Here is a 23159-nt window from a genome sequence, read left to right on the forward strand (position 1 = left end):
ATTTTAAAATGTATATGTTACGCATGCGCAATTTTGTCTTGAAGAAGTTTGACATTCACGCGTTATTCATTTCGATTTGTCATCTCGTTTGATTTATTTTCTTTCTTTCGGTTACTTTTAGTAGTTACAAGGAATATATCGATTGGTTATTTTTTGTTAGCTATCTGCAAAGGTGAAATTTTACAAACGTGTGTCATAACCAATATGTTTTTATTATATAAAGAAAATACATATGTATATACAACTGTATTTGAGTCATTTTTACACTATTTTTGTGTCCTTTACTAGCTCGTCTATTTTGGAAATAATATTTACAGGTACAGTTTCTTCTTTCCCTTCCTCTTCTTTTTCCCCTTCTTCTTCTTCTTCTTCTTCCTCTTCAGTTTCCGAATCGGTTGGTGGAAAATCTGACACAACTATTGAATAAACACAAATTATAAATACACATTAATAAGAAGTGATAGATTAATAATCAAAAAGATTACAAGAATTACCATGTCTGTTTAACTTTTCTTTCCTTGCATCTATGAGAAATTTTTCTTGGACAGATATAATTTCTTTTGCATTTGTACAAAGTGAATATTTCTTTAATAATTCGCCATTCAATTGTAAAAACGAGTGGCCCCAGGAGAATTTTCCAAGAAAAAAATTTGCTTCTTCGGGAAAACCTGTTATAATCAAAGTAGCAGCTATAGCTTCTACACAACTTAATTGACATGGTCTGCCATAATTTATCGGATTCGCAGCAACTAGAAATGGTAAAAGACGAGGATTGGGAGTTTTCATTCTATTAAATGGAGTATCGTCCAAACGTGCCCAACTGCAGTCTACGACCGCACAACCATAATCTTGTATGATATCGCGATCTGTGGGACTCACACACTGCAACATGATATTCCAATTTCGAGTATTAGAAGTCAATTTATCTTCTATATTGCAACAAAGATATTTTTTATACCTTTTCACCAATTGGAGTAAGAACTAATCCTGAGAATCGAGCTCCTAACCTTAATATTTTTACTAAGCCATGTCTAACCAATTTTTTACCGGAACACTTTTTAGGGTCGCAGTGTTCGAGATCCCACATAGCGACGGGAAAAGGAAGGGACCATTCTTCTTCTTCTTTCTCTGGAAATTAAAACAGTCGGGTCTATCTCGGAGTTTCTTATGAATCTGTATATAACCAAACTACTTTATTCTAACCTGATACTTCATCTTCCTTATCCGACTTATCCCTTTCTTGACGATATTTTTCTTCTTTCCCAATTACATGTCGCGGTCGTCTTGTTAGTATTCGTTTTCTATTTTTCTTTCTATGAGATGACATTTACAAAACTTCAAAATATTTTCCAGTACAATAAATTGTGTAAATATATGTACACGCACGTCAAACTGATCTCCCTAATTCAAAGGTTACTTGTTATTTTGTCATTGTCACTCAATGTGTACATCTATAAGAAACTATATATACACATATGTACATATACATATGTATGGGAATATATGTGCACATGCGCGCAAACTAATTTGTTTTTACTCAAATAAATATTATACCATCTGAAAGTACTTGCTATAACATAATAATTTACTCAATACTGGTTGTTTTACTTGACATGTATATATTTCTTTTATAACATCGCTTACTTCATGTACCAATCTGTTTATACGCAGTGTTGCGATCAAATATTAATATACATAATATTTATGATTATAAATGTCAAATTAAATTTATATATAATAGAATTGCTATTTAATAAAAGCATAAAAGCTAGATGTATGACAATTAGTTATATTTACTTACTTAAATGTTAAAATTTATAAAAGTACCACTGCATTAGACGGCCCTGAAACCCTGTTAGAGTGGTTAACAAGTGGCTGTTCTATTCTCAATCGCTCCGCGGGACACAAATCATTCAATGAATAGAGATTCTTCAAACATGTGTTTAAATACGATTTGATTAGAACAGAAATGTCTTCTTTATTCTTGTATTTCTCTTAAATTTAAGGTAAGTGTTGGTTTGTAATATTTTACACCCATAGGTTTTATAGTTTATCAATACGCATTATTACAATTATTATTTCGCAATCATATACATATAAAAATAATGACTAGTTAATGCGTATCTGTGCAATCGAATATTTTCACTTTTTATATACTATTATTATATACTATTTATATACTGTTTACGCTGCTTAAAGGATATGGATCCAGGTACATATTGTCGAGGAAAATAAATCGTTTGTTATTTTATAACATTTTCGTGTGCATATACGCTGCATCTAAATATTTAAATTATCATTAACTATTAAAATTATCGTTTAAATCCTTTTAAAGAAATTGTTTTTAATATTTATTGTGCAACATATGGATGTCATTGAATTTTACACATATACAACAAACTTCTTGCATTTTACGGTGGCTAATATTAATTCAATTTACAGTTAATTCTATCATAAGTAAATTTATTTTAAATTTTATATTATGTCCATCATTGAATTTCTAATACTTTTATAATTTTATTATGTATCTATATTTTATAAGAAAACACAAGGAAAGAAACAATTGTAAAGGTAACGGATTGGTTACGTGGAATTTGGGAGATGAGACGTCAAACTGGACCTGTTCAACAATGGATAGATTCAATACCATCACCTATAAAGTCTAATTTTTCAATGAAAAATGATAATCAAGGAGAATCAAGCAGTAAGAAACCTAATATTTCATTGGCACTAACAGAGCCTAAGGACATTCCATATTCTATGAGAACAAAACAATTAACTATGACAGTGTCTGCACCTATTAATGTTCCTAATACAACATCAAATAATACAACAGGATTACATAGGTATAATAAAAGGCATAGTACAAGAAATGTATAATAAATTCAAAAACATTATACTTACAATTATATTTACTTCATACAGCTCATTGCCTCATAAATTGGTTCGGGATCCAAGCCTACAATCTGATAGTAGTCATTGTAGTAGTGTAGAAAGCTTGTTAGAGCTAAGAAAAGCAGATCCAGAAGCAATTTTGCTAGGTCTTGGATTTGGTGGTTGCTCGAGCAGTCCACAAGAAAATGGTTCCTTTTCTCGTATACCGAAAAGATTTCTTCAGCCATCGAAATTAAAAGGCATAGCTATTAATGATTTTATGAAGCAACAACAGGAAACTAGTGAATCCTTTGATTCTGTATCTCTCGGATATAGAGGTTTGACAGGTGAGCTGCTTATCAAAAACTGACACTTAATAGAAACATGTAATGGAATTAAGAGAAGAATAAATAGTAATTCAAAAGTTGTTGCACCTTAATGTGGGACAGTTTAAATAAATTTTATAGTTAAATTATTAATTATGTTAAAAATAAATTTGTGTTACACAAATAGTAATGTTATAGGAAGTGATGACACATTATCTGTGTCTAGACTTCATCCACATCGCAGACATTCTGGACCAATTAATTTTGTAAGTCTTGTGGCAGTTAGATTTTTTCTGAAATTTTCTTGATTCTTAAACAACTTTTGTTTAAAGCATTAAAAGAATTACTTTTCAGTACAAGCAAAATATTTGTCTTGATGTGTTTTAAACTATTTACATTTATGAGTTTGTTTAAAATATGTTTGTTTTTATCATATATAGCAAGAAAACAGAATTTGCATGAAATAGTTATATTACCATTGTGAAAATATCTAATGCCTGAAATAAGTATGTAATTGTTTTTGTATTATAGATGTGGTGTGATTATAATCATTTATTTAGTTTGCAGGGCATTTCTTAAATATGACAAATTGATCATCAAGTATTTAGACTGGTAGTATGTTTAATAAAAAAAAATAAAGTTGCATAGTTTTTATAATTTGCGTACTGTGTTGTATTTTCATAAATTGTGATTGCTTCTTGTTTACAGCTACTTTTAGTATTGTACTATATTTATTTATTGTTAATGTATAATGATATTTAATTACTAAGGGATGTGAAATCATTATTCTCCTTATGTGATAGGCTCACCGTATGTAGCGCCATCGGAAATTGTGCAAAAGATTATGCAGCGTTTACGAGAGCATGAGAGTCATGAACACGATCCATATGCAATGTATAATTCGTATGAACAATACAGTCCTCTACATTGTGGTGGTACACTTTCTGTGTTGTCTCCTGATAGCAGACAATTTTTGGAACGACCACGTTCAAAAAGTCCCGACATGCGTAATAAACGTATGATTATTGGTAAGAATTATATTTTATATACGTTTTTTATTTGTAGTATTGAACATTGAACATTTTCAGGACAAAAGTCATTTGCATTTGGTCATGATGGTGATCTAATCGAAATTGATCCTTCTAACGAAAAAAGGTCGTTCGAAAGTATTCCAAGCAATGATTCTAACGCCGTAGAACATTCAGAAGTATCTAATGATTTAGCTGATAATAATAATGAAGTATATCAGCAAACACCTATCCAGAAAAAAATATTACCAAAACGATTATTTTTTAACGACAGTACGGAACTTAATGACACCGATGTTTCTTTATCAGTAAAAGTTTTTGAAGAAAGCGAGGACCAGCAAAATGAAAATTTGAATAAAAATACTGACTACAAAGATGATATTTTTCCAAACACAGTTTCAGAAAATGTATCTGATATTCGAAGGGCCAGTGATGGATTTTATGATATGAAAGACGGAAAAATATCAATGGTAAATAAACGAAGACACAGCGATGGCTTTGTGCAAACTACTGAGCATGTTGACGATACTGTACTTGCTCGAAGGAGAAAAACTTTGAAGCGACAGTCTAGAATAAGCGATACAGATGCGGTAAACTATTGCAATGTAAATCTCAGCCAGTCTGATACGGCGCAATGCATGGGAATGAAATGTAACACGAATAAAAATGTACATGAAATTTGTAACCAAGAAAGCGTTTCCACGAAATTTCCAAGATTAAAAAATGAAACTAAAAATTATGACGTAAATGAATGTGCAGAGAAGTTACTTGAAGGAATGTATAAATCAGCAGAAGATAGTTTAAGTAAAAATAAACGGGGAAATAAGAATGAATACTATGTTGAGGAAACCAAGCTTGTAGAACAAGTGTGTACAGATAAAGGCGAAAAAACAACCTGTTGCTGTCATTCTGGTACTAAAAAATATTGGAAGAAAATGGAGAAAATTATTCAAGAAAATAAAAATTTGGAAACTATGGTAACAAAGAGCAGGAGAGAAATGGCAGAAATTCGAGAAATGTTAAATAATGTGTTATCTGTACGATTAGAACCTGGTTTTTGACCTAAATTGATTTATGGGTTTATGAAAACATGTTGTTTTCATATTCATTATGATGTTAGGATATCTAAAACTTTTGAAGCAATTTCAATTGTATATTTTCAAAAGTATTTTGCTCATCACTTAAAGTGATTCATGAAATTATTTCAGGTGATAAATATTATAATAGATATCAATGCAACAAGAATGCATTTTTGCTTATAGTAATTATATTTTATTCTGTTTTTAGTTTCAAATAAAGATGTAAATATTGTTATATAATTTAAAACTTTTATTACTTAGTAAATATGGATGAAATATCAATATTCATTATCTTATATATTTACAAATAACATATTGGTTCCATTACTATGAAATAGTTTTAATGTTTCGTTATGTTTGAAAATTATTGCTATTTTGTTATTATTTTTGTTACTATATTTAAATCATATTACAATTTTGCTTGATGCCGAGAGTTTAATTGTAATTTTATATTGATATATAAATCGTTTCTTTTTATCCTTGTTCAATCATACATAATGTACGTGTATACATTCAAGTAGGATTGAAATGATTTTTATGACATTTAAGTCTTAATTAAATTTTAAAATTGTGCCAATCAAACACTACATATTCTTTAGTGAAAAAAAATTAAAATTCTAATCTCATATACTTTCGCAATAATAACGTGCTCCGAATATATTACCATAAAAAAGGAAAATAATAATGATTATATCAGTAATAGTAGCAGCCATAATAGTAGTGGTAATTGCAGTAATAATAGCAACAATGACAAGAATAAAAACTCAAATTCAAAGCTTTTTGATAAACATATGCCACACACACAGACATATTTTTTCAAAGATATAAATTAGCTTCAAAATAATTTACAACTTATCACACAAGTTAGTACTATATCAGCGAATGTTTGGAAAAAAGAAAATTAGAAAAGAAGATAATTTCACTTTGCTTGAAGAACTTACAATCTTATGCTCTTAATTGAATAAATATTCGAATTTTCGTCTATTCAAGAATATATATATATGTATAGACGAAAGAAATAAACTTCTTCTTGAAATCTTTTTATAATAGAAAAAGTTATCGTGTATAATTATTTCTATAGAGTTATAATTTTATAAGTTCGTTAATTGTTTTTAATGCTCAAGTATTATAACATATACTTTTGTTATTGTAAGTTGCTCGTAATACGAACTAAACATAGTTTTATTGGGGCTCTTTGCTAACATTAACTACATTTCAACACATAGCCTTTGTAATTAAGTTAGACATAATTACAAAAATTATATTTACGTATTATTAATCAAAATATTTAAAGTACAAATTAAAATGGAAGTTACAACAGGACTTATTTATATACGTGTGTATATATAAATATAATATATATACACACATTTTTTCTTTATCTAATGTATCATTTAATGGTTTAAAATTTATTAAACTCATAACGGAAATTGTATTCCTTATTATGTGCCTACATTCCAATAAATTTAATGTATACAAATTATACAAACAGGGTAGGAGCTTTGTAGAAAATATGAAATGTACAAATAATATAGGAATATTGAATAAATATTTGACACGATTAATTTTTACTCTCTCTCTCTCTCTCGCGCTCTCTCTCTTTTTTCTTTCTTTTATATACGTAAAACATAATTTTTATCCATAAAGCTAGATCGAACATGACATACCACTGAACATGATTGATGACAGTACATATAATTAATTTCTTATTCACACTGTTGCCACTAACAGAAGTTCATCATACATATTATTTATAGCCATGAAATTTTCGAGGTGTAATTAAAGATAATTAAAAGCATTTATAATATGATTTTCCAATATAAATTTATACGGCAATAGGAACGTAAGACCACAACGGTAACTGACACTGATTTATTTTCTATATCTAAAGTTTTTTATTTCAACGACTAAACATAACACGAAATCTAGTTACTGAAGGTGCTCTTATAACTGGGACATTGAATTGTTTAAAGTGCAACAGAGGATCGAATAAATTTTGCAATTAAAACTACGCCGAAATTTGTATATCAAGATTATCACCAATATTGTAAGCAATACAATAATATTTCGAAAGTAACATGCAGTCTAAACAAGAAATTTTAGACTTACGTCGAATTTATAAAATACGAAATATGAGTGGATATCTTATTTTTTACGGAAACAAATAATGTTTGAAATTAACAGCTCTTATCAATTGAGACATACACAAACAGCTGATAAAATTGTCAATTATATGTAAAGCTACCCTTAGTAAAGAACTGAGATCCATGGTCCACTCAATCTTATTTTTAAACACGAATCTGCTAGGATATCATTTTGTAAACTGCATCCACGTATTTACGTAATATGTCTGTAATGTTGATGTGTACCTGTGATTGTAAATGTATTCTTCCTTAGCATACCTTAAAATGTATATAAACAAATATGATCAAACATGATCTATATTTAGTCTTCTTTTTCTTCTCTGAAAAAATAAGAAATAAAAGATCAGTTATTGCTGTGCATTATTCTATAATTATAACAAAATAATAGTATAAAAGTACAAAAGAAAGTAGAAGGAAACTACATACTTTACAACTTCTTGTTGATGCTGATCAAGGTGAAGTTCAACAATGGTTTCTGTTCTACTTTGCACTTTGAAAGTTACTTGGGCTGCTAAGTATTTATCTTTGTTATTTACTGACCATCCAGAATACTATAAAATACATATAATACTTATTAGGCACAAAGGAAAAAGAGGCGGTGTTGATTTCATAATGGAATTAATAATTATGTTAATAATCTACCGTCGATGTGCTTTTATATAACGTTTTCCCATCTTCTTTGAATGGTAAAAACTTTTGAAGTAATGCCTTTCCATCTATCCTCCACAATGTTGGATCCGTATTTCCACCAATGTCAGCTTTTGCCACAACGAATGCACCAGACTAGGATAACCAATACAAACAACATTGTATTCTCATTATGCAAGTAGACAAATGTATAGAATTTTATAAACTAACGGTAAAATAAATAATAAATATAACTAACGGTAAAATCTTTTGGTGTTTCTCCTGACGATTCATTGAAGCTATTATCATCGGAGTCTTCTTCATCTTCATCTTCCTTTTCATCTTCTTCTTTCTTAGACCGCCTTTTTCTTTTAGGTTTCTTTCCTGTATCTGAATCAGATTCGTCATCCTCTTCATCATCATCTTCCTCATCCTCTTCTTCTTCTTCATCTTCTTCTTCTTCTGAGTGTTGCCGTTTTTTAGCAGCTTCCCTTTGTGGCCTCTTTTTAGCACCACTCTAAATATTAAAATTATAAAATATAAAAATAAAGTATCTTTTGTACATTAAATGTTCAATTTTTATTGTTATTTGAAATAATTTTTCTCGTGATAATATAAATATACAAACAATTATATAATGATATATAACAGAAATGAATAACAATTATTCCATTATAAGAGAGAAAGTGGTTAAATAACGAAAGGCGTAGATAGTAGAGTTGCATTGTTTTGAAAAATGTATATAGCGCCCGGCGCCACCGACCGGCCGGCGATGATAACTCGCCAACTGTAATAGCATTTCCAAGAATAACTGATCTTCTAAGCATATAATGAAAAGTAGGGTTTAATTATAAGTTTCTCGCTGATAATAAATATTAAGAATCATTTCATGATAAAATGTACTTTTTGCGAGACATTTCATTAGCAGTAATAGATTTGGTAAAGTACGGTATATCGTGTAGCGTGTTTGACACAGCAACGACACATCACTACTATATATATATACATAACTAAATCGACTTGTGTTTTCTCGTTATCTATTCAGGAGAATTGATTGATTAAAAATGATCATTTTTTCTGACAATAACGGAAGGTATCAGATTAGGAGGATATTAAATAAGGCGCAAGCATTAGAAATGATAAGTTGAATGTTATATCTAGAAACATTTGCGTCTCTTGTTCTTACTTGGATGAAAAATATAATGTATTAAAGTAAGAGCAACTAGCCGACTGACAGAAGTTTATTTACGAATAACTAAGCACAAATAAACGTTTTAACATATGAAGAAATTGGCAGAAAGCATAAGAGAAAAGCGAGAAAGTAGGGTTAGTTAAAAAACAGTTACAAATTTGATTGCGATAACAGCAAAGAAGAAGAAAGTATTAGTAGCGTGGGCTTACTTCAGCTCCGGCTTCAGGAGTCCACTCTTCTTCAGAGGCTCCTTCTACTTCTTCCGGATCATCTGCGGAATATTCATCCTCGTCTGATACGTCCTTCGTTTTCTTCATGTTGCTTTTTCGCGAAATGTTTGCAAATTTTCCCAATGGGGCTCACCGAACAAGAGAAAAACTTCACGAGACCACGTACAAGATAGACCAGAGCACGATCACGATTTGTCGCAAACAATATGGCGGTATATAGCGGTCGGAACTGACATTTACGCATATCCTCCTGCGCAGCCTGGAAGCGACGCGTGCTTTGTAATTTCCTGCGCGTCCATAGAACCGCCAGACACGGAATTTTTTAGGTAACCATTTTAATGATTTACACAATTTTTCTATTATACTTGCAGATTGCGGTAATACAAAGTAAAAGGTGGCATTGTGGAAAAGAAGTAAAAGATAAGAGAAAATATGTGAGAGAAAGGATGACGAGAAACAGAAGAAACGAATACATACGATTCACAATGATTTAAAAGTATGTCTAGTCACGTAAATAGTTAATTTAGTTGTAGTATAATCAAGCAGTTATGTAGTTGTTTTTAATGCCGATTATTTTTTAATAGCATGTATTGTGTGAATTCGTCTAAATTCAAAATGTTTTTCGAGTCGGATCGATATGAGAGTTGGCGCATGCGTTAATATTTTAGAGCATAGGACGCTCCCTATGATATTTACGGAGGGAAGAACTCAATGTACAGAGGGAACAAGCAATCGTGGGAAGAAAATAAAGATGTTTGAGCTGTATGGTATGAATAAAGATGGTATGGTTTATCGGTCACCACCACCGAGAAGAAAAGAAGTTGATATATTAGAGGTAATTAGGTAAAATAGTCTAATTCTAATTTGCTTAGTTATTTGCTAAGTGTTATTATATTCATTAGTGATGGTTTTTCAATCGATATATTTAAGGCTGCTAACTTGTATAGAATAATGTGTATGTCTTTTCATCAAATATATAGGTTGGGTCGTTGACCGAATTTTATTGACACAATGGTGAACTACTTCGAACGGTGACTAGGTTGATTGTTCGTTTTTGATAAGTAAAGTGATATTTGCTTGCAACTTACTTTGCAGACTTGCTTACAATTATCGTCTCCCGAGTTAATGAGAAAACTGCCAAACGGTGATGCGGTACACCATACAAAGGATTCAGTTGTTTCTACTTCTTTCGATAAGAATAAAGATCTGCCAAGGGAAAACAGTAAGTGTGAACGACAAATTTTTGTATACCGTTAATCGTAGGAATAGAGGCGAGGATTTTACGGATGGAATAAAGTGGTTTAGAAAACAGTTGGGACAGCTTATGTCTGCTGTGGTGATAGCTAGTTAACTACTTCAGTTTCTTTTGTAATTTCGCACGTCAGTGAGTTTATTTAATGCTGCGTAACCGTGTAACTTCTCTAGCGATGAAACAATGGTAGGGCAGAATCGTAAAAGTGGTTAATTTTTGCTCGAATTTCACAGAGATCGGAATTCGATATGGTTTTCATTTTTTCCACGTATTGGTGATGTTATCGCGACGATAAAATCGCGTTGTCCAAAACGCGTTAATAAGAATCATCCATTTATTCGTCACTGTGGTCGGCAGATAGGAAGAAAGATAATTGCACAATAGAAAGTTATTTCGTTTTTATTTATATTTCGTCCGCATTCGTCGAGAATGAAATAATGACATAACCGAAAGATGTGTGCATGGTATGATACACAGGACGGAACGTGTTAAGGAAATGGATAGTGATGATTGGTTTCTTTTTCCTTGGATGCGCTTTGGTCGCAGGCGTTGGATTACCTTTAGCTTTGGAACTACGAAGCTCGCATTTATTGGAAGCTAGACTTCAAGTTGTAAGACGAATGCTGTCAGAAGTACCTTTGATCGATGGGTAAGAAAGTATCTTGTAAAAAAGCTTTTGATCCAAGCAGTATAACAGTTTGTGAATTCAAGCGATCATTATTTCTGATTCAGGCACAATGATTTCGCATGGAATCTGCGAAAACATCGGGGAAACACAAAGTTGAAAGACTTTCCTTTCGACGAGAACTTGTCGCGAAACATAAGTTGGGGCTCTCGGTGGCAAACCGATTTGGTGCGGTTACGACAAGGTATCGTGGGCGGGCAATTCTGGTCCGTTTATGTTCCGTGCGAAGCACAATTTCTTGACGCGGTGCAACTCACCCTGGAACAGATAGACGTAGTACGTAGGCTAACTTCAAGGTATCCAAAGAAAATAAGAATGGTAACGAGTAGCAAAGAGCTTGAAAAAGCGCACAAGGATGACGTGATTGGGAGTTTGGTAGGAATTGAAGGTGGTCACAGTATTGGGACATCCATGGCTGTGCTAAGAAGTTTTCATCAACTGGGAGCTCGCTATATGACCCTGACACATAAATGCAATACTCCATGGTAAGTTTACATTTCTCATTCTCGCATTCTACGTCAAGTCGGCATCTCTATTTTGATATACGAATAATACAAATAGGATAAGAGAAGTATCAATCGTATCAATCAATGTGTGTCAGCGTTCGTATACATAAGCAGATGATGATAAGCCATTGTAATTGTCCGCAGGGCTGATTCGTGTTCGGTAGAAGATTCAAATTCGGATGCGCGATTGGATTTTCACAGCGATGGATTATCGGTATTCGGCAGAGCGGTAGTAAAAGAATTGAATCGATTAGGAATGCTCGTAGATTTGTCTCATGTTTCGGTAAGGACCATGAGACATGCACTGGCGATGAGTAAAGCACCAGTGATATTCTCTCATAGCGCGGCCAGAGCTCTCTGTAATTCGTCCAGCAATGTTCCAGACGACATACTCCGTAATTTGGTGAGAAAAGAACGTCGAACGAAACAATTTTTCCACTGGAGCCTTAATTTCTATTTTATATTTTCTCTTATATTATTTTATTTACTTATCTTTCTTATTATATTTATCTTATATTATTCGTGTACGTGTATGTACAATTTATGATTATTCCTTGTCTTATTTTCCATCAATAGCATTAATTGTTTGTGTTAATCGATGACTCGTACACATACGTGAAGAAAAACAAGAACGTTAGCGTTATCGTGTTTTTTCTCTTGTTTCAGTCGGTGAATGGAGGTCTGGTTATGGTAAGCTTTGACAGCGCGCATTTGAGCTGCGGCGATAAAGCTTCTATGTATGACGTGATAGGTACGCCTGCATCGAATTCTATTTGAGAAATGTTAAAAAATGTTACTCGTCTTTACAGCTCACATCAATCATATCAGACGAATAGCTGGCGTTAACCACGTGGGTCTTGGAGCCGGTTACGATGGTATATCGAAGTGAGTACAAACGATCAGCAGCTTATTTTAAAATAAAATGTCGATAAATAAGCTTTCATATATCTTTAGTCCGCCGATTGAACTGCCAGACGTTTCTGGTTATCCTTTGCTACTGGCTGAATTGACCAGAGATAGAAGATGGTCAGCTTTGGACATCAAGAAATTGGTGGGCGGAAATTTATTAAGAGTGTTGAAAGAAGTGGAAAATCATGCGACAATCATGTCCCATCAATCTCCAGCGGAAGAATTGATTCCTCAGGAGTTGATAGAGGATACTGCCTACTGTAGATATCAGGACGCCTAGAAACGATTCGATATACAACGTTCCTACGGCATCGGTAATCGTTTATCTTCGATCTTTCAGAACGTCGAACCGTGTGCTCCTTATCATTTCCTCTCTTTGTACCTGGATTACTCCGTTTTACATTTTTTAATAAAGTAGCCACGGATCGTACGAATCTTCGTTTCCTCTCTATTCCTTGCTTTTCGTTAATTAGCTTACTATCTTAACATAGTATCATATATACAGTATAGCTATAACTCGTGATATTATCGTGTTAGAACTAATATATTTTACTACAGTGAAAGAGTAGCGGCCAGCCCGTTTAAACGTAGTGCAATGAATAGAAAATAAATTATAATTAATTGTGATCGTTTCGTAATCGACTCGGCCGCTTGTGATAAACGTCGCGACAAAACGTGTGTAGAATCAACGATTGTTCCCACATGTATATAAGTATACATATTTTTCGTACGAATAGCGTCAAGATTTCCTCGACGTAATATGATAATTACAACGCACAATTACAAAGTTCGCAATTGAGTTGTAGCGATAGGCGCGACGCTCCGATAGATCTTCCGTCCAGTCGACGTAGTTATAATTAATCAGTCTTTCTGCGAATTTAACATGCCATGTGGCTACACATGGACGGCTGTCGGTACACATTAAAGCGGTGTATTATTTACTTTTGAGATTGAAAGTAGGAATTGTTTCCTTCGAACGTAGGAGAAGAAGATAGAGAAGAGGCAAAAATGAAAAACAACCAACAATGATTGATTACACGTGACGTGTTTGTCGGGTAAATCGAAAAGATCGAGATAAATCGTAATTGGATCGAAACCTTGTTGCGAACGAGGGAGAGAGAGAGAGAAAACAACCAAAAGAAGAGGAGGCGAGAATGAAGGAGATAGTAGCAAAAGAGACGAAAAATGACAAGGTGGTAACACGATTGATAGGAACAAAGTATTCGTGCTGTAGTTTTACGACGGATATCAATTACTAACTATCGATCGCAGACTATCAACTATCAATTGTCGACTATTGACAGCAAGCGAGTTTTCTTGGTTTTTCAAAACACTCGAGGTCATATAGAAGCGCGAAATCAATACGCTGTTACGCATTGATCCCACAACTACAGAAATGTACGCGTTCACGTAATACTCCAGCTGCTAGAGTTCGGCAGAATCAAGCTTAGTATTTGTTTAAAAAGTCAGAAAAAAATGATTTTTCCACGCAAATGACACTGAATCGAAATAATTTATAAGTAAAATATGTCTCAAGAAATAGTTAAGTAAAAACACGAGCCACTGCGATTCTCAACTCTTGTACAGAGCACAACGTTTCATGAATACACGAATATATCGTAGCAGAAATTACACATCTCATGCAGAGTTTTTGAAATCGATCTCTTGTCGATTTTTTGATGCATTTAGCCCACTGTGGAAGTCTGCGTTCGAATGATCGATCACGGCTAGATTCAAAGTGGAAAAAATCCATTCCTAGACAACATGGTTTCGTCGCGCGGAAGTGGTAGGGGAGTCGAAGAGTATACTCGCTGGTTCGCACGCCGAAAGCTCAGTTTAGTTTAATAGCGGTTTCGAGCAGCATTCTTCTCCGAGCTTCGAATTTTGGAATGTCCGAATATTGAATAAAATTCGCAATCGTCGAAGCGTCGAAACCGGGATCGAAACACAATCAAACGTAAGAAAAAGAAAGAAGAACGAGGACCAATGGCTGTTGGGCGAATTTTTCAATTGACTGAATTTCATATACCATAGGAAATTGGTTTATTGTGTATGCGTTTCTTTGGTCACTCGCTCTCCAACAGTTTTCACTATTTTTATTTTCTCCTTCGATTTCAATCTCGTGTGATCGCTTATGAATTAACGAAGATATCCGCAACAAGGAAACATAGAGAACGTATTAAGGCTTGATATTCGTATGCAAAACGGAAACGGGAAAAGAAACAAAATCGAGGTGAGTCTTTTGCGATCGTACGCTGTTTTAGAAGCACATTAAGTACATAGTTCGATCGACGAACACAAGTTCGAAGAAACCAGACAAGAAATAGCCTTCGCAATGAATTCGAGATCATAGATCATGAATATGATTGTGATCGTAAAATGTTTTTTTTTTTTTGTAAACACCTATTCGGTCTTCATACGACTTACGCACTCAACTTCAATTTTCAAGTTCGATGAACTGTGTATACCACAGATGAAAGCGAAGGTTTCCGTAAAAATAGCCATGGCTTATTTCTAATCAGGGAGAGCAATATATACACTTGTCATATTGCGAAACGCGCATAAATCTCTCCCCATTCGTCCTCTTCTCTAGTTTCCTCTTTTTCTACGATTTTCAACACGATCGCCACTTTTTCACAAATGAACGTTCGAGTCCAAGTACATGTTTGGTGTGTAATATTCGGTGTAATATTTCCAGACAAACGACAAAACGTGGAAAAATGTATCGGATACGATTATATCGTGATGCACGATCAATCTCGATAACCCCGGATGGGTACCCGTAACACTGTGTAATATATATATATGGTAGGTTTATCACCAGACGATCCTATTATTCGATCGTTCTTCGTTTCAGATAAATCCGATCGGCAAAGGAAGAAATAGACGGACGAACGATGAAATACAAGGTAAGGCAACAAATTTCAGCAAACTTGGGATTCTTCGTCATTAGCATCGTAACAGTTACGTTCTCTCGTGTTATTGAGAAATTTGAGAAGAAACATCTGTGTATCTTCCAACGTTTATATATTATCGTACATGTATTTACTATACATTATAATTGCAAGCGACATCATCGTTCGTCTTCGACCGAATAGCCGAATACTGAAAAACTGGAAAAGCGTCTTATCGCGACGCATGCTTTTTCCTTAATTACGTCGTTAGTTGCATAAATAATTCGATAAGCGAATAAGGAAATCTAAGTAGAACGCTTGATCGAGACAAGCGTCGCGATGCGTCCATTTATTTAGAAGGAAATATCACGATACGGCGATTATGTTCGCATCGTTACTCGACACTCGTACCGTCTCTTTTAAGTAGCACAAACGAAAAAATCCTCGGATCAGCGCAAGAATGAGAAATCAAACGTGAAATTCGAATAAACGCGCAAGGTCCCCTTATAAGATTAAAGTCGCGATCGAATTTTCATCTACGTAATTGCACATCCAAGCGATTAGATTTTCTCTGGAAGGTCATAGTTGCATTAAACCAACTACTTTACATGTGTTTCTGCTATCTTGTAGTGTACATCTAGACATTCATTCTATCCGTAGTACACATAAGTCGACTGAGAATACAACTATCTGTTTGCTGTTTAATTATCTGCTATGCTACTTTGTATTGCGTCTTTTTTTCATTAGTTTCTCCAACATCGTACGCTTGTATGTACATCTTTCTCATCAATTAGTAATTTTTCAAACGTTAATAGCGTTTCAATTGAATCGAATTTATTAACTTCTTCTTGGCAATCGCGTCATCCGTTTGTTTCATACCAATCTGATCACACGTGGTAATACTATTCTTTCTTTTCAATTTCTTCTTTCATAGCTTTCGTTTTCCAAATAGAGCATTCAATTTGACAATCGTCGTTTTCGACAATTCAGTTGCGTGCAACGAATCGGAACACAAGAAGAGAGAGCATGCCTCTACAGCGGCTTAGATTTGTTCTTGTAGTACGTGACACAGCCGATCGGATTAGACGGATTGCACGACCTGTTCGAGTTTATTTACGCTGCCAATGCATCGTCGACGAAAACCAATTAAAATTCATTCGCTGCGCCGATTGGATCTCGCAAGAGTAGAATAAACAACTGCTTAACTTTTAAACATTAAAAAGGTATCGGCCACGATACCATCTACGCGTAACTGTTCCGTGTCCTTAACCACTCTACGAATGGAAGAAGAACTATCGTTGTCGGATCTCTGTCACGAATGTAGAGTAAAAACGGCAAAAATAATGTCAAAGTAATTTCAGTGATTCTGGAGCGAGGTAAAAGAGCATCGATCCTCGCCACTATTATTATTTTCGTTTTTATAGGTAAACGATCCGGACGCAAACGACGAAAGGAATGGCGCGATTGAGATGAAACAAAAATCGATATTCTCGTGGTAATTAGCAAATTACAATTAACTACGGAAGATCAAATTTGAAATCTTAAGATACGCGTTTTTTGTTTCGATCGAATTAGAAAATACGTTTATTCGATATTTCGATGAAATCAAGAATGTGGAATCACATGTTGTCGACGTTTTACCTAATTTTGATTCGAACAGGCAATATCGGCCGAGGAACGAAAAGGAATTGGACAAAAATAGATGGAAATTGATCATAATCGTTGGTATATTAACGGTAATCGTGGTTGCGTTGCTACTAACGCTGGCCTTGCAGACGGTTATTTTCCGCAAGGAAGTCTACGATGAGATGTGCCAGAGCGAGGAATGCGTGAGGACAGGTACCGTAAAATCAAGGTTTCCTCTGTTCCTTTTCTATACTTTTCCCTATCCCCACCCGAGTTAGCCTGGCGATGTAATCGAAACACAGAAATATCCCATTTCAATTTCAATTATCCTTATATAAGAAAAATAACAATTTATGCTTGCGTCGATCCTACGTTTATTCGCGTTGAGCAACTACTACATTGACGCGAAACAAAAGTTGTTGGACGTTCCAGCCGCCAGGATAATAGAGGCGATGAACAGATCTGTAGATCCTTGTCGAGATTTCTACAAATTCGCCTGCGGCGGTTGGATTTCGAAGAATCCTATACCGCAGAGTCAAACATCCTGGGATCAATTGAGTCTTCTGAAGGAACGACTGCTGAAGGATCTAAGGATATTGCTCGAAGAATCGGACGATGGAAACGATTTGAGATCGGTCAAGTTGGCTAGAACTCTGTACAGGACTTGTATGAATTTAAGTAAGAATAACCGATTTAACCTAATTCGAAATAACTAACAGAAGGAACATCGATAAACGTAAAACGAGGGAACGCACGGAACTGGAATTGTCAGACACGCGTAAAATAATACGAGTTATCGTCGTTTTAGCGAGCGTCGAAGCTCTGGGGTTGAAACCCGTCTATGAAACGTTCAACAAGCTCGGATTACCAAAAGATCCACCTTTACAAAACGAAACTTTACCTTTTGATCTTTCCGGTATTGTCGGGAGGATACAGAGAGTTCTAGGTTTGAATATATTTCTAAATTTTTATATTAGCGAGGATATACGAGACACGACGAAAAATATGATGATGGTAAGTGTAACAGGTAGAGCAATTCGTTTCACTAAATTCTACAACCATACGACGATTTCAATTTCGGCTTCGTCAACTAATTCGGACAGTTTTAGATAGAACAAACGTCACCAGGATTTAGCGAGCGTTATTTGCTCGATTCTTCGCGATTTCAATCGGAACTAATGGAATATAAGAAGTATATAGAAAGCATGATCGAACTGGCTGGCGCAGGGAATAGAAGCAGCGAATTTGCCAACGAAATCTTAAACTTTAGCACGAATATCGCGCGCGTTAGTATTCACCGAGGCTTATCGCGTTATTAAAATTATATTCCATCGAGCGCATATTCCGAGCGAGTAAATCCACCAATTGTTTTACATTTGTTCAGATCATGGCGACTGCAGAACAAAGACGCAACGTAAATCATCTTATTTACGATGTAACTATCAATGAATTTCAACAGATGACAGATTTGCACGTACAACAGGTGACTGAATTGAAGCTGGAAAAGCTTATGAACGATATTAAAGAGAAAGAGAGAGAGAGAAAGAGAGAGACTTTTAATCAACCCGTTTCAGTGGAACTGGACCAGATATTTGGAAGCGGTGTTCGACGATACAAACGTGACAATAAATACTGAATCGGAGCGTGTGATCGTAATGGATCTGCAGTATTTACAGAAACTACCTAAACTGTTAGCGACTACTCCATCCGCCACGATAGGTAAGTACATACATATATACTATATACATACATATATCAACCATTTTACTGCGAAACTTTACACGTCGCCACTTATCATTTGGATCGTATCAAGCGTTATCGATAATCAACTGTTGAAATGTTTTAGCGCGATTCGTATGGTGGAACGTCTATTCGGCTATTGCTCCATTAACGTCACAGCGATTTCGTGATCTTGGTTTCAAATTCTCGCAGAAAGTTTTCGGTTTGAAAGAAGAGACATCGAGATGGAAAATTTGTACTGGAAATGTAAACGTAAATTTTGGTATGGCTCTCAGTTATATTTACGCACGAAAACACTTTGACGATAATGCTCGACAAAAGGTTCGTACGACATGATCTTCTTTTATTTAGCGATCGCTATATGTACAATTACGATAAGTATGTAGAGAGAAACAAATAGACGGTTTTCAGGCTCTAGAAATGTTGCTCGACATTAAGGCAGCATTTGAACAAATGGTTGCCGAACTAGATTGGATGGATGCTGAGACAAGAGCTCGGGCTCATAGAAAGCTGCACGCGATAAGACCGTTCGTAGGAATTCCAGACTGGATTACTAATTCAACAAAATTGGATAAATTTTACGAGGGGGTGAGGTGCCTTAGCTTGTATCTCGGTCAGTGCGAAATCTGGAAATCCAAGATGAAATTTTGTTGCAGAAAAATGTTGTGCCTGGGCGATTGTTCGATACATTTTTGATGCTAACTGACGCAACAGTCAAGAAAAATTTAAATAGTTTGCGTGAGAAACCGGATAAAAATCGATGGATATCGACTGGAACAACGGTAAATGCGTTTTATAGCGCGATATTAAACTCAGTCAGTAAGTATTTGAATATTATATGGATATCATATTTTATAAATATTATTTTATCATTTCGTGTTCCTGTTGCGATCTAATGCCTCACTTTTCTCACACATAGCATTTCCAGCTGGTATTTTGCATCCTCCGTTTTACGGCAATGGTTTACAGTACGTATAGATCATTGATAATCAACGAATGAATTAAACAAATTTTGAATACGAAATTGAAATACCAAACATATTCCGCAGGTCTATCAATTACGGTGCCATGGGCGCAATCATGGGTCATGAACTAACTCATGGATTCGATGATCAAGGTAGTATATCGATGTCGATGCACTGTATCAATATGTATCGTAATAAATTGCAGAAAATTAAGTAAACTTCGTATAGATCAAATACAATTTCTACGAGCCGATCTGTTTATATGCAAGGTCGTAGATATGACGAAAACGGGAATCTTCAACAGTGGTGGAGCAACGAAACGTTGCAACGTTATCATGAGAAAGTTGAGTGTATAATCAAACAGTACGGTAACTACCATCTGCCAGAGCTAGGCAATAATAATAACTTCACGGTGAGTATTACCGTCCTTTTAACCCTAATGCAAATTAAGCCAAGGTGAAGATGGCGTGTGTAAGTCTTTGATCTGTAATTCAACAAAGCGTACGATACTCTGTCTAGGTAAATGGCGTGAATACACAGGGAGAGAATATAGCTGATAACGGTGGTATACGAGAGGCCTACAAAGCGTATCAACGATTTCGAACAAGAAATACTAATCGACTAGCTCTACCTGGCCTCGCTAATTATAGCCAAGAACAATTATTTTTTATAGGTTTCGCACAAGTAAGTAATCGCCATTGATAAGAAATGATACAACTTTTATTGAAAAATCGTGATAATTCCTAAACCGAAGATATCGTTGAACATGTAAAATAAATGAATTCATGAGAAACATGTACATATTTACAATATATGTATACGCTGCCGATATGAATATATACACTTCCATAAATTTTCGTAGGTCTGGTGCGGTAGTTATACGAATGGAGCGCTAAAATCTAAATTGATACAAGGAGTTCATGCACCAAATCATTTCAGAGTCATCGGAACTTTATCGAATAACGCGGATTTTGCGAAAGCATGGAATTGTCCGATTGAAAGTCCCATGAATCCGTCTCGCAAATGTATTCTTTGGTAATTATTTATAATTACACAGCACGCACGTATCCGAACATTACTGAACATACGAGATTATGTTATTCTTTAAAAAGAACATTGTATAATATTCATAGTAAAATTACATAAACAGAAAATCGTGTACTTGAACTTATTCCCAGGACGAAAAAATTGACAAACGACAATGTCAAAACAGAACATCAGTGAAATTAATTCAGAAACATTATATTGAAATTTCGTGTATAACGTCCATAAAAGTGGATGTTGTTCTCTAATAGAAAATATCGCTTCTTATAGTATATTTAGCTTAACACTAAACCTACCGCTGCTGGTCAAATTGACCGTTTTCAAACATCTACACAAATTTAAGTGTCTTTAAACGCTATCATATCGCTTCATAATTTCTGACTTTTCATAAACACTTTGACCGGACACGGTAGGAATAGCCATACACAAAGTGTCGGTAGGTTTAGTGCTAAAAACTAATTCTAACACAACATTGCAAGAGATAAACAGGTAATTCTAACATCGCAATTAACTTTTTGTAACATATCCAATCTACGTCTGCGATACCTCCATAGTTTAATTTCCCCATTACTCGAAGCTGTAACTAATAAATTATCTTTAAAAGCCATACATTTCACTCGTTTATCATGTGCAACTGCTTCTACAATTTCCACAGATTTTTCAAGATCATAAAACTTGATTTGACCATTTTCTAAACCAGCGGCAATTAAATCATCATTCAAAAATTCTACGCAAATAATTTTTGAGTCGAATTTTATTTCATTATCGATCCCCGCTGATTTTACAGAATATACATCTATTCTCTGATTTACAGCTAATAAATACTTTTCGCCATTAGGACTCCATTTAAGAATGTTTACATTTCTACCATCTGATCTCAATCTTGGGACTAGATTTGTGGCATATGCTTGCCTTCCTTTAATTAGATTCCAAGTTCGCAGAATTCCATCTGCTCCAGTAGACAGTGCTATTTTTCCTGTTGGGTGAATAGCCAAAGTATTAACAGCTGAACCTTTATGCGATTTTTGCCAATGTTTTTCTGTTTGCCAATTTCCACATCGAATTGCAGCTATAGTTCCATCGCTACTGCACGAAAACAGATGAGATCCATCAGGGGTAAACGCAATGCAATTGACGGTATCTGCATAAACACATAAAAATATATAAAACTTATCGAAATAGATGATTTCATCCCCCATTTTAACATGACATGCGAATAACGATCGTATATGATCACACCTACCATTATGGTGCATTAATCTACCAAATTCTACTCTGTTATGTAAATCGTATAAATAAACAGAATCATCAGCTCCACCAGATGCTAAAATATTTTTGTTACTCGCAACGCTACGTATGCTACTGACATGGCTATGTGTTGCGAAACTTTTTACCATGTTGTATTCCTGAAAGTTCATCAAATTTATCAGTAAAATATGAAATTATATTCAACTGAAGTAAGTTCCATGCACCGAACATAACCTAAAATATAACAACGGAAAGGAACTTGTTTACTTACGTTATCAGTATTACTTATTTTATAACCGAGTAAATACTGTTCGTATGTCCCTGCGATTATTTCGAATAGATCCGGCATGTTGAAATTCAATTTCTGTTGCTGATGATAACAAAATTGTAGTTGTAATTGCAGTTGTAGGTAATATGAAAGAGGAAATGAGAGTATAACTCACATTATAATCTGGTTGTTCCCGGATTAGTACTGCACCATGCTGCTAAATGCTGAAGATAGTACGCGCTAGCATATACAAGATCCTATAAAATTACAGGTATTATGAATTGGTGTAGGCCTGTGGCTCCCTCCAGCGTGAATATCTTGTATGATAATAAGGTAAACTCTAGCGCGGCAAATTTAACTGTAGAGCAGCGTAGACGAGGCAACGAATACGTTAAGCGCCAAGCCTGTTTTGCCTTCCTTTTTATTTAACGCGCGATGTCCGATTTCACCAATATGCTGGCGGCCGGAGATCTGTGTAAGGTTGCGATAAGACAATAGAGAGACAGATGTTTTCAATCGTTT

The 23159-nt window shown here is 34.6% G+C and overlaps 6 protein-coding genes across 11 annotated transcripts; 3 read left to right on the plus strand and 3 right to left on the minus strand.

Annotated features, from left to right (window-relative positions):
• Positions 1-191: 191 nt before the first annotated feature.
• On the minus strand, positions 192-1469 carry LOC100748715 (ribosome biogenesis protein TSR3 homolog). The gene is made up of 4 exons (XM_033324917.1): positions 1204-1469; positions 959-1128; positions 495-882; positions 192-416 (listed from the first exon to the last, which is right to left on the minus strand). The coding sequence occupies exons 1-4, from the start codon at positions 1325-1327 to the stop codon at positions 262-264; spliced, it is 837 nt and encodes a 278-aa protein (XP_033180808.1). The 5' UTR covers positions 1328-1469; the 3' UTR covers positions 192-261.
• A 91-nt stretch (positions 1470-1560) lies between these two features.
• LOC100748474 lies at positions 1561-5547 on the plus strand. Of its 2 annotated transcripts, XM_024372491.2 has the most exons (6): positions 1561-2006; positions 2199-2212; positions 2543-2846; positions 2926-3221; positions 4004-4228; positions 4289-5547. In XM_024372491.2, the coding sequence occupies exons 2-6, from the start codon at positions 2203-2205 to the stop codon at positions 5287-5289; spliced, it is 1836 nt and encodes a 611-aa protein (XP_024228259.1). In that variant the 5' UTR covers positions 1561-2006; positions 2199-2202; the 3' UTR covers positions 5290-5547. The 2 variants fall into 2 exon arrangements, with proteins under 2 accessions (XP_024228259.1, XP_003485789.1); XM_003485741.4 differs by lacking the exon at positions 2199-2212.
• Positions 5548-6474: 927 nt separating this feature from the next.
• LOC100748595 (nucleolin) lies at positions 6475-9740 on the minus strand. The gene is made up of 5 exons (XM_003485742.4): positions 9480-9740; positions 8338-8595; positions 8094-8234; positions 7878-8002; positions 6475-7771 (listed from the first exon to the last, which is right to left on the minus strand). The coding sequence occupies exons 1-5, from the start codon at positions 9585-9587 to the stop codon at positions 7753-7755; spliced, it is 651 nt and encodes a 216-aa protein (XP_003485790.1). The 5' UTR covers positions 9588-9740; the 3' UTR covers positions 6475-7752.
• A 389-nt stretch (positions 9741-10129) lies between these two features.
• On the plus strand, positions 10130-13286 carry LOC100748353 (dipeptidase 1). Its single transcript, XM_033324916.1, has 8 exons — positions 10130-10335; positions 10596-10722; positions 11230-11401; positions 11485-11922; positions 12088-12346; positions 12610-12694; positions 12753-12828; positions 12898-13286. The coding sequence occupies exons 1-8, from the start codon at positions 10138-10140 to the stop codon at positions 13130-13132; spliced, it is 1590 nt and encodes a 529-aa protein (XP_033180807.1). The 5' UTR covers positions 10130-10137; the 3' UTR covers positions 13133-13286.
• LOC100748836 (neprilysin-4) lies at positions 13028-21227 on the plus strand. 5 transcript variants are annotated; one of them, XM_033324910.1, is made up of 17 exons: positions 13028-13166; positions 15710-15761; positions 17171-17241; positions 17407-17585; positions 17805-18050; positions 18181-18386; positions 18482-18658; positions 18757-18855; positions 18947-19091; positions 19219-19433; positions 19524-19700; positions 19769-19931; positions 20032-20080; positions 20162-20229; positions 20347-20489; positions 20597-20761; positions 20940-21227. In XM_033324910.1, exons 2-17 carry the CDS (start codon positions 15750-15752, stop codon positions 21114-21116), a joined length of 2292 nt encoding a protein of 763 aa, XP_033180801.1. In that variant the 5' UTR covers positions 13028-13166; positions 15710-15749; the 3' UTR covers positions 21117-21227. The 5 variants fall into 5 exon arrangements, 4 of the variants coding, with proteins under 4 accessions (XP_033180801.1, XP_024228249.1, XP_003485792.1 ...); XM_003485744.4 differs by lacking the exon at positions 13028-13166 and adding an exon at positions 13833-15085; XR_004462996.1 differs by lacking the exons at positions 13028-13166; positions 20940-21227 and adding an exon at positions 13829-15085 and having other exon boundaries at positions 20306-20489; positions 20597-20681.
• On the minus strand, positions 20776-22888 carry LOC100748952 (p21-activated protein kinase-interacting protein 1-like). The gene is made up of 3 exons (XM_003485745.4): positions 22641-22888; positions 22365-22527; positions 20776-22262 (listed from the first exon to the last, which is right to left on the minus strand). Exons 1-3 carry the CDS (start codon positions 22716-22718, stop codon positions 21583-21585), a joined length of 921 nt encoding a protein of 306 aa, XP_003485793.1. The 5' UTR covers positions 22719-22888; the 3' UTR covers positions 20776-21582.
• Between the last annotated feature and the right edge of the window lie 271 nt (positions 22889-23159).

This window comes from Bombus impatiens, unplaced genomic scaffold (genome assembly GCF_000188095.3).
Source record: "Bombus impatiens unplaced genomic scaffold, BIMP_2.2 scf_0080, whole genome shotgun sequence".
Classification (NCBI taxonomy): domain Eukaryota; kingdom Metazoa; phylum Arthropoda; class Insecta; order Hymenoptera; family Apidae; genus Bombus; species Bombus impatiens.

Coding starts and splice junctions, on each gene's coding strand:
- LOC100748715 (XM_033324917.1), bottom strand. CDS start 1,327: ATGTCATCTCATAGAAAGAAAAATAGAAAACGAATACTAACAAGACGA. Junction 1,129..1,203: donor TAAGGAAGATGAAGTATCAG/GTTAGAATAAAG, acceptor TTTAATTTCCAG/AGAAAGAAGAAGAAGAATGG. Junction 417..494: donor AGAAAAGTTAAACAGACATG/GTAATTCTTGTA, acceptor TTTATTCAATAG/TTGTGTCAGATTTTCCACCA.
- LOC100748474 (XM_024372491.2), top strand. Junction 2,847..2,925: donor AATACAACAGGATTACATAG/GTATAATAAAAG, acceptor TACTTCATACAG/CTCATTGCCTCATAAATTGG. Junction 3,222..4,003: donor CGGATATAGAGGTTTGACAG/GTGAGCTGCTTA, acceptor CTTATGTGATAG/GCTCACCGTATGTAGCGCCA.
- LOC100748595 (XM_003485742.4), bottom strand. CDS start 9,587: ATGAAGAAAACGAAGGACGTATCAGACGAGGATGAATATTCCGCAGAT. Junction 8,596..9,479: donor CTCCTGAAGCCGGAGCTGAA/GTAAGCCCACGC, acceptor TTTAATATTTAG/AGTGGTGCTAAAAAGAGGCC. Junction 8,003..8,093: donor TATATAAAAGCACATCGACG/GTAGATTATTAA, acceptor TGTATTTTATAG/TATTCTGGATGGTCAGTAAA.
- LOC100748353 (XM_033324916.1), top strand. CDS start 10,138: ATGAGAGTTGGCGCATGCGTTAATATTTTAGAGCATAGGACGCTCCCT. Junction 11,923..12,087: donor CATAAATGCAATACTCCATG/GTAAGTTTACAT, acceptor AATTGTCCGCAG/GGCTGATTCGTGTTCGGTAG. Junction 12,347..12,609: donor ACGACATACTCCGTAATTTG/GTGAGAAAAGAA, acceptor CTCTTGTTTCAG/TCGGTGAATGGAGGTCTGGT.
- LOC100748836 (XM_033324910.1), top strand. Junction 18,387..18,481: donor CGACGAAAAATATGATGATG/GTAAGTGTAACA, acceptor GGACAGTTTTAG/ATAGAACAAACGTCACCAGG. Junction 20,081..20,161: donor TTTTACGGCAATGGTTTACA/GTACGTATAGAT, acceptor CATATTCCGCAG/GTCTATCAATTACGGTGCCA.
- LOC100748952 (XM_003485745.4), bottom strand. CDS start 22,718: ATGCCGGATCTATTCGAAATAATCGCAGGGACATACGAACAGTATTTA. Junction 22,528..22,640: donor AAATAAGTAATACTGATAAC/GTAAGTAAACAA, acceptor ATGAACTTTCAG/GAATACAACATGGTAAAAAG. Junction 22,263..22,364: donor TAGATTAATGCACCATAATG/GTAGGTGTGATC, acceptor GTGTTTATGCAG/ATACCGTCAATTGCATTGCG.